The 14145-nt window shown below is 36.9% G+C and overlaps 2 protein-coding genes across 5 annotated transcripts in view; both read right to left on the bottom strand.

Moving 5' to 3' along the window:
* LOC115212766 (CWF19-like protein 2) overlaps positions 1 to 7498 on the bottom strand; it is a 71666-nt gene extending 64168 nt beyond the window's left edge. For both annotated transcript variants that reach the window (XM_036504099.1, XM_029781440.2), the window contains exons 1-5: positions 7341 to 7498; positions 6122 to 6226; positions 4072 to 4176; positions 3080 to 3163; positions 245 to 364 (exon numbers count right to left, since the gene is read on the bottom strand). In XM_036504099.1, the coding sequence (XP_036359992.1) occupies positions 245 to 364; positions 3080 to 3163; positions 4072 to 4176; positions 6122 to 6226; positions 7341 to 7427 (501 nt within the window). In that variant the 5' untranslated portion in view covers positions 7428 to 7498. The remainder of the gene's footprint in view (positions 1 to 244; positions 365 to 3079; positions 3164 to 4071; positions 4177 to 6121; positions 6227 to 7340) is intronic.
* LOC115212769 (protein lifeguard 1) overlaps positions 1 to 14145 on the bottom strand; it is a 64955-nt gene that overhangs the window by 2647 nt on the left and 48163 nt on the right. Inside the window, exon 12 of one of the 3 annotated variants that reach the window (XM_036504101.1) lies at positions 8689 to 8712. The exons of 1 other annotated variant lie outside the window; for it this stretch is intronic. The gene's annotated coding sequence lies outside the window, so the exon portion shown is untranslated. Of the gene's footprint in view, positions 1 to 8688; positions 8713 to 13938 lie in introns of those variants that run through there. One more of the 3 variants, XM_029781442.2, reaches the window with a different exon arrangement.

Raw genomic sequence — 14145 nt, 5'->3', positions numbered from 1 at the left:
CTGTAAAAGCAATGAGGTTAACTCAGAGTTGGGGGTTACTCTTCTAGCAAGAATACCACCCTCCTTCAGAGGAAGAAAGGTGAAAAATTAGGAAAGTAAAACATTCCTGTAGAATCATTCTTTTATAGAAATCAATGTAGAAGACAAATCAAAAAATCATTAGGAGAGAAAAAAATGGAAAAATTATTTTAAAATTTAGTTAAAATTTTTAATTAGAAAAATCTAGCTCATTTTCTTTTTTTACCTCTAATTTTTTCTTCTCTTCTTCCTTCTTAGCATTTTTCAGCTTGTTTTCTTCTTGTTTGATTTGGTAACGACTTACAGTTGGTAATGCTTCAAATCCCATTTCCATCCAGTTGTCTCTCTAGATAATAAAATATACAAATATATATGTGTGTGTGTGTGTGAGAGAGAGAGAGAGAGAGAGGGAGAGAGATTTTAAGCCTATGTGGGTTACGGGTTTAAAATATCTGATGGTGGGGATTTATGGTCTAGTCACCCGTATTGTAAATCAGGTAATTCACAAAGGAGTCATGCCCAATGAATGGTGTAGCAGCACCATAATCAACAGCTACAAAGGTAAAGGTGATGCTCAGGATACAAATAACTACAGGTGTATCAAATTGCTGGATCAGGTGATGAAGGTCATGGAGAGGGTCATAGCCCAACTAATTAGGGAGAGAGTTAGCCTAGATGAGACGCAGTTTGGTTCTGTTCCAGGTAGAAGCACCACTGATGCTATATTTCTGGTAAGGCAATGGCAGGAGAAACACCTAGCCAAGGATAAACCTCTGTACTTGGCTTTTGTTGATTTGGAGAAAGCTTTTGATAGGGGACCCCAATCCCTTATCTGATGGGCAATGCAGAAACTAGGAGTAGGCAAATGGTTGGTAAGAGCTGTACAGGCCCTGTATAGGGATGCTGTCAGTAAGGTGAAGGTTGGCAATGAGTATAGTGAAGAATTCTGGGTAGAAATAGGGGTCCACCAAGGATCAATCCTCAGCCCTCTCTTATTCATCATAATCCTCCAGTTAACAACAAAGAAATTCAAGACAGGCTGCCCCTGGGAGCTCCTCTACTCTATGACCTTGCTCTAATAGCTGAATCACTACCTGAACTAGAGATGAAGTTTCAAGTATGGAAGCAAGGTCTAGAATCGAAGGACTTTCAAGTCAGTCTAGCAAAAACCAAAGTCCTAGAATGTAAGAAGGCGGACAAATCATAGACCCCTTCGGGTAGATGGCCCTGCTCAATCTGTAGAAAAGGCGTAGGTAGAAACACCGTAAGATGTACTCAGTATAAGCTATGGACACATAAGAGGTGCAGCAATATCAAAGGGAGGCTAACTGGGAAGATAGTTTTTGCGTGTGGCAGATGCACAGGGGCAATAGACAACGAAGATGTTCAGAAAATAGATTCCACTACATACCAGAATGCTCTGAGAGCATTGCCACTAGAATAAGAATAGCCTGGGCAAAGTTCACAATCACAAGATCAAGGTTTTCAACAACATCTGACTGTCTCACCAATACAGTGATATAACAGCTATTGCCTCTATTGGCAACAACAGCAATGCTATACAGGAGTGAGACATACACCTTGAATGCAAAGGACATGTGAAGACTAGAGAAGAATGAAGTTAATAGTGGATGTGCAATATCAGTGTGCATGAGCAAAAAAGTGCTAATGTGCTGAGTGGAAAATTGAGCATAAGAGGAATCAGATGCAGTGTGTAAGAGAGAAGATACTGCTTGTTTGGTCATGTGGTGCATAGGGATTAGAGCAGTTGCATGGAGTGCAGGTCACTTAAAGCGGATGGAACATGTGAAAGAGGAAAGACAGAGGATGACATGGGATGAAGAGAAAGCTGATCTTAAGATCTTGAGTTTCTCAAAGGAGATGACAAAAGCTAGAGATGATTGATGATTTGCTGTGCTTGACAAGACTGGTCTATCACAGCAAATATGATGTCCTAAAACCACCACCTTGATTATGCTTGTACATGCAGGACCCTGCTCCTCCACACTTTCTGCCCTATCAAGCATTCTCGACATTTCATCCCCTGACATCCCTCATTCTTCTATCTAAGAGCACAATCAACTCATATTACATCCCCCACATTCTTGTGCTTCAAGAGAGTAACTGGTGTGAAAATATGAATATTTGTCTATTGGATGAGGACAGCTGTGTAAAGAAGTGCTGAGCTCTAATAGTAGTGGGTACCTGTAGAAGGGGTAGACCCAGGAAGATGTGGGATGAAGCAGTGAGAAAGGATCTTCAGACACTGAGCCTTACTGAGGAAATAAGAACGGACCAGGAGATGTGGCGATTTGCTGTACTTGATAAGACATGTCAAGCTATGTAAAATTGCTATCTTCCACATATACAGGCTTGCCCTTTCAGGCACTGGTGCCACTTAAAAAGCACCTATGCCGGTGTTGCGTTAATACACCTGTACTGGTACAGCCAGCACACTCTGATAAGTGGTTGGCATTAGGAAGGGCACCCAACTGTAGAAACCATGCCACAACAGACAGTTGGAGTTAGGACAGTTCCTTGCTAGCCAGCTCCATATCAAACCGTCCAACCCATACCAGCATGGAGAGTGGATGTTAAACGATGATGATGATGATGATGATAAGTGAGTACTGTTTCTTTTATCTATTCTTCTTTATGTAGAAAGAATAAAGTTATGAAAATTGAAGACAATAAACTGAATCATAACCATTAACCCTTACTATGCTAATTAAATATTTCCTGGTGATGAAACATATAACACATGATGTAATCGTATGCAAATCAGTTCTTGCAAATTTTTTTCTATTTGCCAGTAAATGTAAAAGGTGTGCACTATATCATATGAAATGTGGAGAATTCTTGAAAATACCCCGCTATCAAAAACAAAGAAACTCAGTTCTCATGTCTCAAGTGTACATGAACAGACCTGAATATACTCAGTTCCCATGGAGTAAGAGTTAAGCGTAATTAATTAAACAATACATTTTCTCCAAATATTTCGAAACCTTTGAGGTCTTATGCTCACCTAGGAATAAAAGGGTTAAGAAAGTAATACCCATACCTTTAAAGGTGCATTTGAAGATGGATCTGTTGCAGGAACTACAGCAGATTTTTCAATCCACTTGCCTTCACTATCAGAGCTTTCCTTTATAAATATATAAATAATTTCCTTTTTTATTTCAAGTCAATGTGAGACAGTAAAAAAATAAATAAAATTACATAAAATAAAATTACATAATATTACATAAAATTACATATAAAATTACATAAAATGAAAATTTAGATACATGTAGTGTATAGATGAAAAGCATTAAATAACATTGTCCAACAAATTTTCAGTTTCCATAACATTCAACAACAAAGTCAATTCATCTTTACTACAAATATATTGATCACAAAATTTAAAATTAGCCTTTAATGTGCACCTCAGTATTTGATGGAAATTCAGAAATAGGTAAGGTCTGACAACAAGGAACGCATCTGGTTATTAAAAATCTTCCCAAGTAAACTCTATCCAACCATGCAGGCATGGAAAAGTAGACGTCAAAGAGGATGACAATGATTTAGTCACAAAAGAAAGCCTAGTGTCCATGATCATTTTCAGAGATTCTGAGATTAGTAACAAGAAGGGAGAAAGTTACTCTCAGACCAAAATCATGGTCCAAATGCTTACAACACAATGGATTCAACAAAAGGCATTCAAAGCCAAGTGGTGATGTTAATTTGGGTAACAGATAAAGTTTACCAGCCAAAATCAGGAACAGTCCTTTTGCTGAGCTTCTACATCATTTCCATCTACTAAATTTCACTCAAAATTTTTAAAGCCTTAAAAGGAGACACTTGCCCAAGATGTCAGACAAATGAATTGAACCTGAAATCACAAAGTTGTGAAGTGAGGTTCTTACCCACACAGCCATACCTGTACTCAGTGATGACATCTGACTAGTTGTTTAGCAGTAAGTGGCCAGTTACAGCAACAGTTTTATAAATAGCAACTAGCCTATTTCATAAAGTGACAATGACAGATCTTTCGAAAGATAACTTAACACTTACTGAATCAGATGATTCTGAATCACGGTGCCGTTTCTTCTCTTTTTTATGTTTCTTCTTTTTTTTCTTCTCCTTCTTTGATTTCTTTGACTTGGTTTTGTGTTCACTCTGCAATATTATAAAAATTTAAGGATAAAAAAAACTGACAATCTGCTGGTTATAATGACAAAGGTTTCAGATGATCCAATCAATGTAAGAGCTTGCTTGTGAAATTAACATGCATGTGGTGGAGCACACCACAGACACACATACCCTTAATATAGTTCTTAAGAAGATTCAGCATGACACAGAATGTGACAAGGCTTGCCCTTGGACTTACAGGTACAACTCAGTTTTGCCAGCTGAGTAGACTAGAGCATTGTGAAATAAAGTGTCTTGCTCAAAAACACAACGTACCACTAAGAGTTGAATTCATGATCTTACAACCATGAAGCCAAGTGCCTTCATGATTCAAATTTGAGGCTTAAGATGTAACAAAATACCATTCTCAAGATAGAGATAATCTGAGACAGAATTATCACTATGTACTATGTACTGCACAGACACTTTTATTTGGCACTGCATGGCATCCTTATGTGACACCAACACAGGTACTTTCTACATGGCACCAGCACAGGACCCTTGCAGGCCTGTCCTCTCCACCAGTGGGGGCGGACTGGCCTTAACACTTCTACTGAGGAGCACAAGTCTTCTTAAGTACAGCAAGGCACCAAATTATTACAACATCAGTAATTCTGCAACAACCACAAAATATTGTAATTTCCTGTATGCAATGATGTTTAAGCTTTCAATTTTATCATTGTCATAGTTCCCTCTGAGTGACACCTTTGGACTGATCTTAAATATTTGATTGATTACCTAAATTATGTGAAGGCACATGGCCTAGTGGTTAGAGCAGCGGACTCGCGGTTGAGGGATCGCAGGTTCGAATCTCAGACCAAGCGATGTGTGTGTTTATGAGCGAAACACCTGAGCTCCACATGGCTCCGGCAGAAGGTAATGGCGAACTTCTGCTGACTCTTTTGCCACAACTTTCTCTCACTCTTTCCTCCTGCATCTTGCAGCTCACCTGCGACGGACCAGCGTCCCATCGGGTTGAGAACCTATATGCCAAGGAAACCAGGAAACTGGCCCTATGATCCAGGCATGGCTTGAGAAGGAACAAACAACACCAACAACCTAAATTATAAACCTACTTACTTTTACAGTTTGTTGCTTTAAGCCTAGTGAGTTGTTTTCATATTTTGTGTACAAAATGCACTTTTTATTTCTATTGCTAAGCATCTTCATCAATGCTTGTGTATTGATGATGATTAATGATACAAATAAAAAGTGTAAATCATAGACAAATGAACAATAGTAGTTAGCAGTAAAAGTAACCATGAAATTTGTTCAAATGCTCAAAGAGCTTTGTAGAAGTTATTGACAGCTTTTTTCATCTAGGTAATCTAACTACCAGTGGAAGAAGGTGTTCCAGAAGTATAGTATCTACAGTGGAGAATGAAATGGAAAATATTCATGAGAATATTACCTCTACAGACAACAAAGGCATTCTCTCTTTTTCTTTGAGTGAATGGTTGATTATATGATGTTTGTGTACAAAATGCAAAGTTGTATGGTAGCAAAACCTGGGCATTGAATATGGAGAAAATATAAGGATCAGAAAGAGATGAAGCAAGCATGTTCTGCTAGATGAGAAATGTTAGTGTACACAATCAATAGACTACATATGAGCCAAGAAAAACTGTATATACAAGATGTTAGATGGAGTGTGTAAGACAAAAGACTGAGCTGGTATAAACATGTAATGAGCATGGAAGATGACAGCTGGATAAAGAAGAATCAAATATTTAAAGTAGAAGGAACTTGCGAAAGAGGAAAAGTAATGAAGATAATAGGAGAAAGTGTTGGAGGCTGAACACAGGATGATGAACTTCATAAAGAAAAAGGACAAAATGGTTACAACAAAAAACGAGAGCCTATGTTGACGAAGACCATACAATAATCCAAGCAAGTATGGAAAAATAGACATAAGATGATGATGATTGCTTACTTGTTTATCAATTCTCTCCAATACAGATGGCAACATCCAGTCATCATATCCTTTCTGTTTAGCAATTTCCTTCTTTCTTTCAGCTTTTTCATAATCAGATTTTGCCTTTAATAATAAAAATTTTGAAATTCAAAACAAAACAATAAGGAGTCACTGTTATAAAACTTCACTGCCATTTCAAGTATCAATTCAATCAATTATGTATTTACCTTTCACCTATGAAAATTCTGTTTCACTTAATCTAACTACATATTAGGGATTTTAATCTAGTTTAACTCCACCTCCTGCCTTTTGGAAACCTTTAGCAGAGCTACTCTATTGCAGGAGTGGCTGTGTGGTAAGTAGCTTGCTTACCAACCACATGGTTCCGGGTTCATTCCCACTGCGTGACACCTTGGGCAAGTGTTTTCTAATATAGCTCTCGATCAACCAACGATTTGTGAGTGAATCTGGTAGACAGAAACTATGTAGAAGTCCATCATATTAGACAGACAGACAGGTAGGTAGGTAGGTAAGTAGGTAGGTAGGTAGGTAGGTAAATAGATAGATAGACAGACGGACGGACAGACAGACAGAGATCATCATTTTTACAATTGCTTTCCATGCTGGATATAATACCGAGTACTTTTGCAGTCTCTTTTTATTCCGAGTTCAAATTCCGCCAAGGTTGATAAATAAGTACCAGAAAAGTACTGGTTCGATGTGTTCCTATTCAACTTATAGCCTTCTCCAAAACTTTGAGGCTCTGTGACTTTGTTAGAAAACATAGTATAACACTGATAAAAATTAATCTAAAAACAAATCAAGCAATTTCGTAAATATAATCTCTGTACGAAGTTTACGATCAAAAGCTACCAGAAATTAAAATAATTCAGGACATTTGAAATGGAAAACAAATGTTATGAATTATCTAGGATTTTTATACGAGAGGCTTGTATATTATATTTCAAAACGACTAATATATACACACCTGAGTAAACAAACTTAATCTACAATCATTTTTTAAATTATTATTATTAATTACTAATATCATTAAATACTTAAATAATGTAATAGTTTGTAGTTGGGGAAGTCTTTATTTATTAATTATTAATAAAACTGGCAACTGGATCGCTTGTCAATTTAAATGTGTATATTTTATTTGCAGATATAGTTTTTTAACTCTCACGGTTAAAATACAAAATAAGCGTTAATATTTCTAATGAAGACTTAACTTAACCTTTTTAATGACATCTTGCCGAGCCTGTCTTAACTGCTCCCGTTCTTCTTCTATCGCAAAACAACTTTTAAAGGCAATTGGTTCCATTTTCGCTTAATGTTTTCGACAGGAAAATATTATACCGGTGTAATAGTCTCCATTCTAAACGGTGTTTAGTAAAACATTGAAACCAATTAAATTATTACCGACAAATTATTTATTTCAGTTTTCTCCTAACGAAATTAATGGTTATACATTCTTGAGTGCTTTAATATTTTTTCTCATAAGAGCTTTTTTTTTTAACGATGCACTTTCGATGCTTATCATGAAATGAATAAGTTTATTTTTATACTAGCTTAAAAGCCACCCTCCTGTGGAGGGGGTCTTCATTGGACCTTGGGCCCAACAATGACACTTCATGCATTGAGTACATATTAAATTTTATTAAACTTGACCAATATTTTCCAAGCAATCAACAATTTTCATCAAAACAATGATATAATTTGTTGACTTGGAACTTATTGCAAAGCTGCATGATAAACATTTTTTTGTCTTTCCATTCAGAGGTTAGTACAATTTTTTTCCGGTCTAACCTCTCTCTTTCTTTCTGTTAATTGTTTTCAACTATCACCATCACCAGTACCATCAACATTGCCATAGACACACCATTCAGACTTCTGACGCCACCACCATCAATACCTTTGACTTCGACGCCTTCCCCTTCACCACCATCACCACTGTCTTTCACATCGCTTACTATCATCATTGTCCCTGACTGCTTCAGCTACCACCACCATCACCATTATCACCGTCACCTCTGCTTCTATCACAACTACAGCTTGTACTATTACTATTGCTCCATTACCATCACAGCCATCAATCTACTAGCATCTCTACGCCTACTGTTACTCTCCCCCCAAACATGAGCAATAGTAGGAGCATCAATGAATAGTGAGAGAGAGGATCAAAGCGTGACACACCGATACACAGAAATTAGGTTTTGCATTTATTACATTAGATGTAACTAGACGTACTACCCAGCTTTGCCTGGTAAAGTATTCAGGGAATTGTTTGTCAGTTTGTAGAATAGGAATTCACGGTACTTATGCATGTATATATATTTAACCTAACTTCTGAACTTATTTAATTGGAACTATCCAAACAATAGTAATTAATTTACATGAGTAGAGGCTTTTTTTAACAATTTTTATCCCGAAAAACCACCTGTTAGTTTTGTTTTAAAGTGAAAGATGTATGAGCGTGTATATGAAATGGACATGTGTGTGTGGTGGTGGGGAGTGTATGTGTATGTGTTCTACTTACACATACTTGAGAACACATACTTTCACTCACTCACACTCTTTCTCTCCCTCACACACACACACACACATGCCTACATGCATACAAAAAAGATGTATGCATATGTATTGTATGTATGTATGTATGTATACATGACAATGCACCCCTTCATACACTCTCTCTCTCTCTTTTTCACACATACACATCCATTTCATATACATGTACATACATCTTTCACTTACTCCTCTCTTTCACTTTAAAACAAAAGTAAATAGATTTTTAAAAATTACGGAAATAAATGAACTCTGGATGATGAAATCACATTCCATTAAAAATATTTCTAAATGATTAAAATATTGTGTACATCAAAAAATCAACAGTTTTTTTTTCTTACATGGACAAAGACAATGTGTGTGTATATGTCACAGATAGTGAGTGTGTTTGTGTTGATTGACGAGCCATGACATTCATTATATGTGTGTGTATTCTGTATGTGTTTGTGCGTGTTGAGCTCATGGAAGACATGTATTTTTTTCATCAAGAAATAACAAAAATTGTGTTTAATCATTTAAATAGAGGTCCAAATGTTTCAAAAATTTGTACTGCACAGCTGAAGGCAAGTATGAAAATAAATATATTAAAAAAAATTAAGACAAAATACACTATTTCTGAGATATTTCAGATACACACAAACATCCCAAGATGATCTCACTACTGTCTTCTAAATAATACCTTTTAGAGCAATTGGAAACACTCAGAGTCTCATTTCTTACACCAGTACAGCATCACGTCTAAAGCAGAAGTTTTTAACCTTTTTACAATTTCATTCTCCCAAAGAATTTATCAAGCTATATATCATCAACATCATCATCGTTTAATGTCCACTTTCCATGCTAGCATGGGCTGGACGATTTTGACTGAGGACTGGCGAACCAGATGGCTGCACTAGGCTCCAATCTGATCTGGCAGAGTTTCTACAGCTGGATGCCCTGCCTAATGCCAACCACTCCGAGAGTGAAGTGGGTGCTTTTTATGTGCCACCAGCATGGGGGCCAGTCAGGCGGTACTGGCAATGACCTCGCTCGAATCTTTTTACACATGCCAACAGCACAGGTGCCAATAAGGCGACATTGGTAATGATCACGCTTGGATGGTGCCCTTTTATCTGCCACGGCACAGAGGCCAGTCAGGCGGTACTGGCAATGACCTTGCTCGAATCTTTTTACACATCCCACCGGCACAGGTGCAAGTAAGGCAACGTTGGTAATGATCATGCTCGAATGGTGCCCTTTTACGTGTCACCAGCATGGAAGCCTGTTGGCTGCTCTGGCAATGATCACGCTCGGATGGTGCTCTTGGCACCCTACTAGCATGGACACAAGTCCCAATATATATATATATATATCCTACTCTTTTCGCCAAACCCTGTCAAAATCATCGGCACTTGTCCTATTATGTGCCAGTATTACTTCAAAGTATGTCAGTAACTTGGTTATACTTTAGTAGAAACAGAACAGGCAAGAAAAGTATAAAGATTTTACCATATCTATTTGTAGGAATGACACAAGACATTGAGTCCAATTTTGATTCTCTCATATCTGCACTGGAGCAGTTCAAGCAAAAAATATATCCTTCAGTGCTTGTATACAACACCATAACTCCTGCAAGACTATCATCTGAACTGTGAACGATGTTTCTCTACATTGCACAGCTGATGCACCCCCCCTTCATTTACCTTATCTTCTGAAATGAAGTCTGAAAGGATCTCTTCTAGCTTTGCAGAATACTCCTTTCCTCCATTTCTCACCATGAAGTTCTGTGAGCAATATTCCCCGTTTGTTTCCCACTTTGCATCAAACAGCCTGCTGCACAGACATGGTAAATCACCTCCAAAGTTCTTTTTTATTTTGTCTGTCTGTGATCTTGTGGCTTCTAGGATCTCGGGCATCCTCCATCCAATTGTGCTCTAATTTGATATGTAGATACCGACAGTATCAGGGCGTGTATAAGTCTTGAAAAAATTACAAAAATCAATTCCGGGTGAGAATGTGATCAATAAAGCCATTTTTGTCCTGCTTTTCTTCTGTCAACCTGTACATAACTGCACCTTCCATTTTTTTGTTGTTTTTGTATTGCTTAAAGGCATGTTTCTTTCCTGCCAAGCTTACTGTTTAAACCATGTTTGTGTTCTCCCAGTCAACAGCCTTCTCATTACTAGTACTTTAAACTCTTTGATTGCATATTTAAAATAATAATAATAATAATAAAACATTGTGTACAATGCTCAGGTGCACTACAACTCATCTAAAGTGTATGTATAGTACATAGGGTAATGTATAAGCGTCAGGAAAAGAACAGTGCATGAGTCATGACATACACATATGTGTATGAGTATGGAAGGGGGACAATCAGATGTAGTTTCGGAAAGCATGAGGGCCTTATTTCTTTGGAATAGAAAGAAAGTCTATCTTTATTTCTTCTTTTGCTGGTGTTTCAAATTTAGGTTAAATCAATGTTTGTCAAAGGGGAGGCTTATAGGACGGTCGGACAAGTTATTTTGAGAAAATTTAGTTTAAATGTTTGACAACTCAGCACCATCCATAGGACGGCGGGTATTTTGCTCTTATCCTTATATATGTTAACACTAACTTAACTGTTTTCTACATAATCTAGGATAGTTGTGTGTGTAGCAGCTGTATTATCTTAGATATGTGTGCAGTACATCTGTGTGGGTTGCTCTTGCGAGTTGATGAAGACCAGCTACAAACCAGGGCTGTTAATATTTTTTCTGATTTTAAAGCAGCAGTTTTGACAGTCAGTGCTGGAACTAGGCTGGTAAGATCCTAAGCTATATAAAGCATGGAGACCCTTTATTGAAAACATGTATGCCTTTTAATCCTTTTGAAACCCTAAGCTGTAGTATGTTCAGTTTATACCTAAATCCCACACAGTTGGTAGTGTTATAGCTGCATGGTTGCTTTAAAAGATCATCAGAATTTGTGAAATCTAGCATAAGTTTCAGTGTTTTGTTGTTATTCATGAATGCGGAATTGTACAAGATTGTTTCTTTGCCCCATTTAAGAGTATTTTCAGAGTGTTTATTTATGGAAGCAGTGTATTCTGGCAAGATATGTCTATACTGTCTATAGAGGACACTCGTTTTAAATCCGGAGAGATGAGTGGCAATATTTAAAACTCATGTGGAGCTTTCCAGAAAGTTCCGGCCAATGGAGTTGATATTCAGTTTGAAGTTCTGCATTTTAATTCTAATACAAAAAAAGTTTTTTTTTTAATGAAAATAAGAGTTCTAGAGGGTTGCAGTTTTTGGAATGAGAATTTAAATGACAAGTTTGTTTTAAGATTATGGCTTAGTAGGCATGGTGCAATAAGGAAAAGCAGATAAACTGAACTGGATTGGATTGGATGATAAACGGGTTTTTTTTTAAAATCTGTCAAGAAAGCAGTACCCATGACCCATTACAGGGCCTCTGAAACTTGTCGGTGAGAGGAATGAAGGTATTCTTAACCCTTTAGTATTCAGATTACTCTGTCAAATGTAAAGCTTATTTATTAACATTGTTTTAAATTAATCATGCATCATCTCATAGCTTCAAGATTTTGATAACGTGATTGTTTTTTAGAATAATATTGTAGGGTAAGTGTGAGAGGATGGATCTAACCAGCTTGAGCATGAATTTTTGGACCACGTATAGCTGGTTTAAATACAAAGAGTTTAAACTAGAAACCTAATCTGAATGCTTCCAAAACAATAGACTTTTCTCAAAGCACCCAGAGTGTCAGGGTGTAAGTATTATGTTGGGTAGAGGATTAAATCTACCATCCAAGTAGGCAATAGCAGGATTTGAACTAAGCAAACAAAGGAACTGGAACAAATACCATAAGGCATTTGGTGAAACATTCTTACATTTCCATCAATCGAACACCATGAATTAATACTTTTATTTTAAAATTAACCTTGAAAGGATGAAAGACAAAATTAACCAGTGGCATTCAAATTATTTTATTCAGGAGCTAATACCATTGTAGTAACAATAAAAGAGACAGAGGTATAATGTTTTCAGTGGGTGTAAGTATAAATGATAGAAGAGACAAAATAATGGCTTCAGCAGGTTGTTGTAACAAATTTAAGAGACAAAGGAGTTATACAGTAAGTTAGTGGTTGTATTGTTAGTGTATCAAAGGTTCATTAATTAGAGGATGTTTTAAAGTTTAGTTTCCAGATTGACAGTTTGCTTATGGGAAGCTAACCAATCCTAGGCATGTAATCGGTACTTGTGTGCAGAGTACTTCTACTTTGTATAGGGTCGGCAGCTGTCCATAACCAAAGAAGTTTCTGCTCAGGGAGAGAAAGCCAAGAGTTTGGTTACTCTCTTATAAATACGAAGTCACCACAAACTATAACTCTTAATATGCAAGACAGTAAGTGCAGGGAGAGTATGTGCTTTAAAAGGCAGATAAAGGAGTAAAGCACTATGCCTATAGAGTTCCTGTGAAGAGCAGTCACACCAGGTATTATTGACTTTGGCTGTGTGGTACGAAGGCACAGATGTGACTGTCTGGTAATAAGTTTGCTTCTCAACCACATGGTTTCAGGTTCAGGCCCACTGCATAGCAACTTCAGCAATTGTTTTCCACTATAGCTGCAATTTTTGTGGTGGGTCTAGTAGAAACTTGTATATCTTGTTTCAGTCATTTGACGGCAACCATACTGGGGTACTTGAAGAATTTCTAGTCAAATGAATCAACCCCAGTATTTCATTTTTTTTTAAAGCCTGGTGCTTATTCTATTGGTCTCTTTTGCCAAACCACTAAGCTACAGGAATGTAAAAACACCAACAGTAATTGTCAAGTTGTGGTAGAGGCCAAAAACAGACACACATATGTCAGGCTTTTTTCAGTTTCCATCAACCAAATTCACTCACATGGATAGTAGAAGACATACCTAAGGTGCCACACAGTATGTGTATGTGCATGCACATATGCCCTTGTTCTGATATCACATGATAGTGGTAAGCAAGCACTGTCTGTTTTCAATCTTCTGTGAAAAACGTCAGTCAAGGGGAAATATACAAATACTTGAAAACAGGTGAGAGTTGGCAACAGGAAGGGCACCCAGTCATAAAAAAAAATCTGCCTCAACATATTTCATCTGACTCATGCTAACATAAAAAAAGAACATTAAAACAATGGTTTTGAAATACATAACAGAACATAGCCACATGAGGTTTGTGGGACGTCTCATTATTCAAAAGAAAATAGAGATGTCAATAACAAAACAAACAAAAAATCAAAACAAATCAAATTTCATTCCAATACTTTATTTTTCATTCTTTAAATTCCATTTTTTTTCCTTTTCCAACAGAAAAACCATTTTAAGAAAGAGGAGTTATTCATATATGATAACAATGTCTCAAGCTACAATGGTTCATAAAGGTGCTTAGCTCTGAATTCTGTAGCATTATGTAAATAAAATGTGTCTCCCTTTGAATAAGAAATTAGTCTATCT

Source organism: Octopus sinensis, linkage group LG6 (genome assembly GCF_006345805.1).
Source record: "Octopus sinensis linkage group LG6, ASM634580v1, whole genome shotgun sequence".
NCBI lineage: Eukaryota > Metazoa > Mollusca > Cephalopoda > Octopoda > Octopodidae > Octopus > Octopus sinensis.
This window is presented reverse-complemented; position numbering and strand designations above follow the sequence as displayed.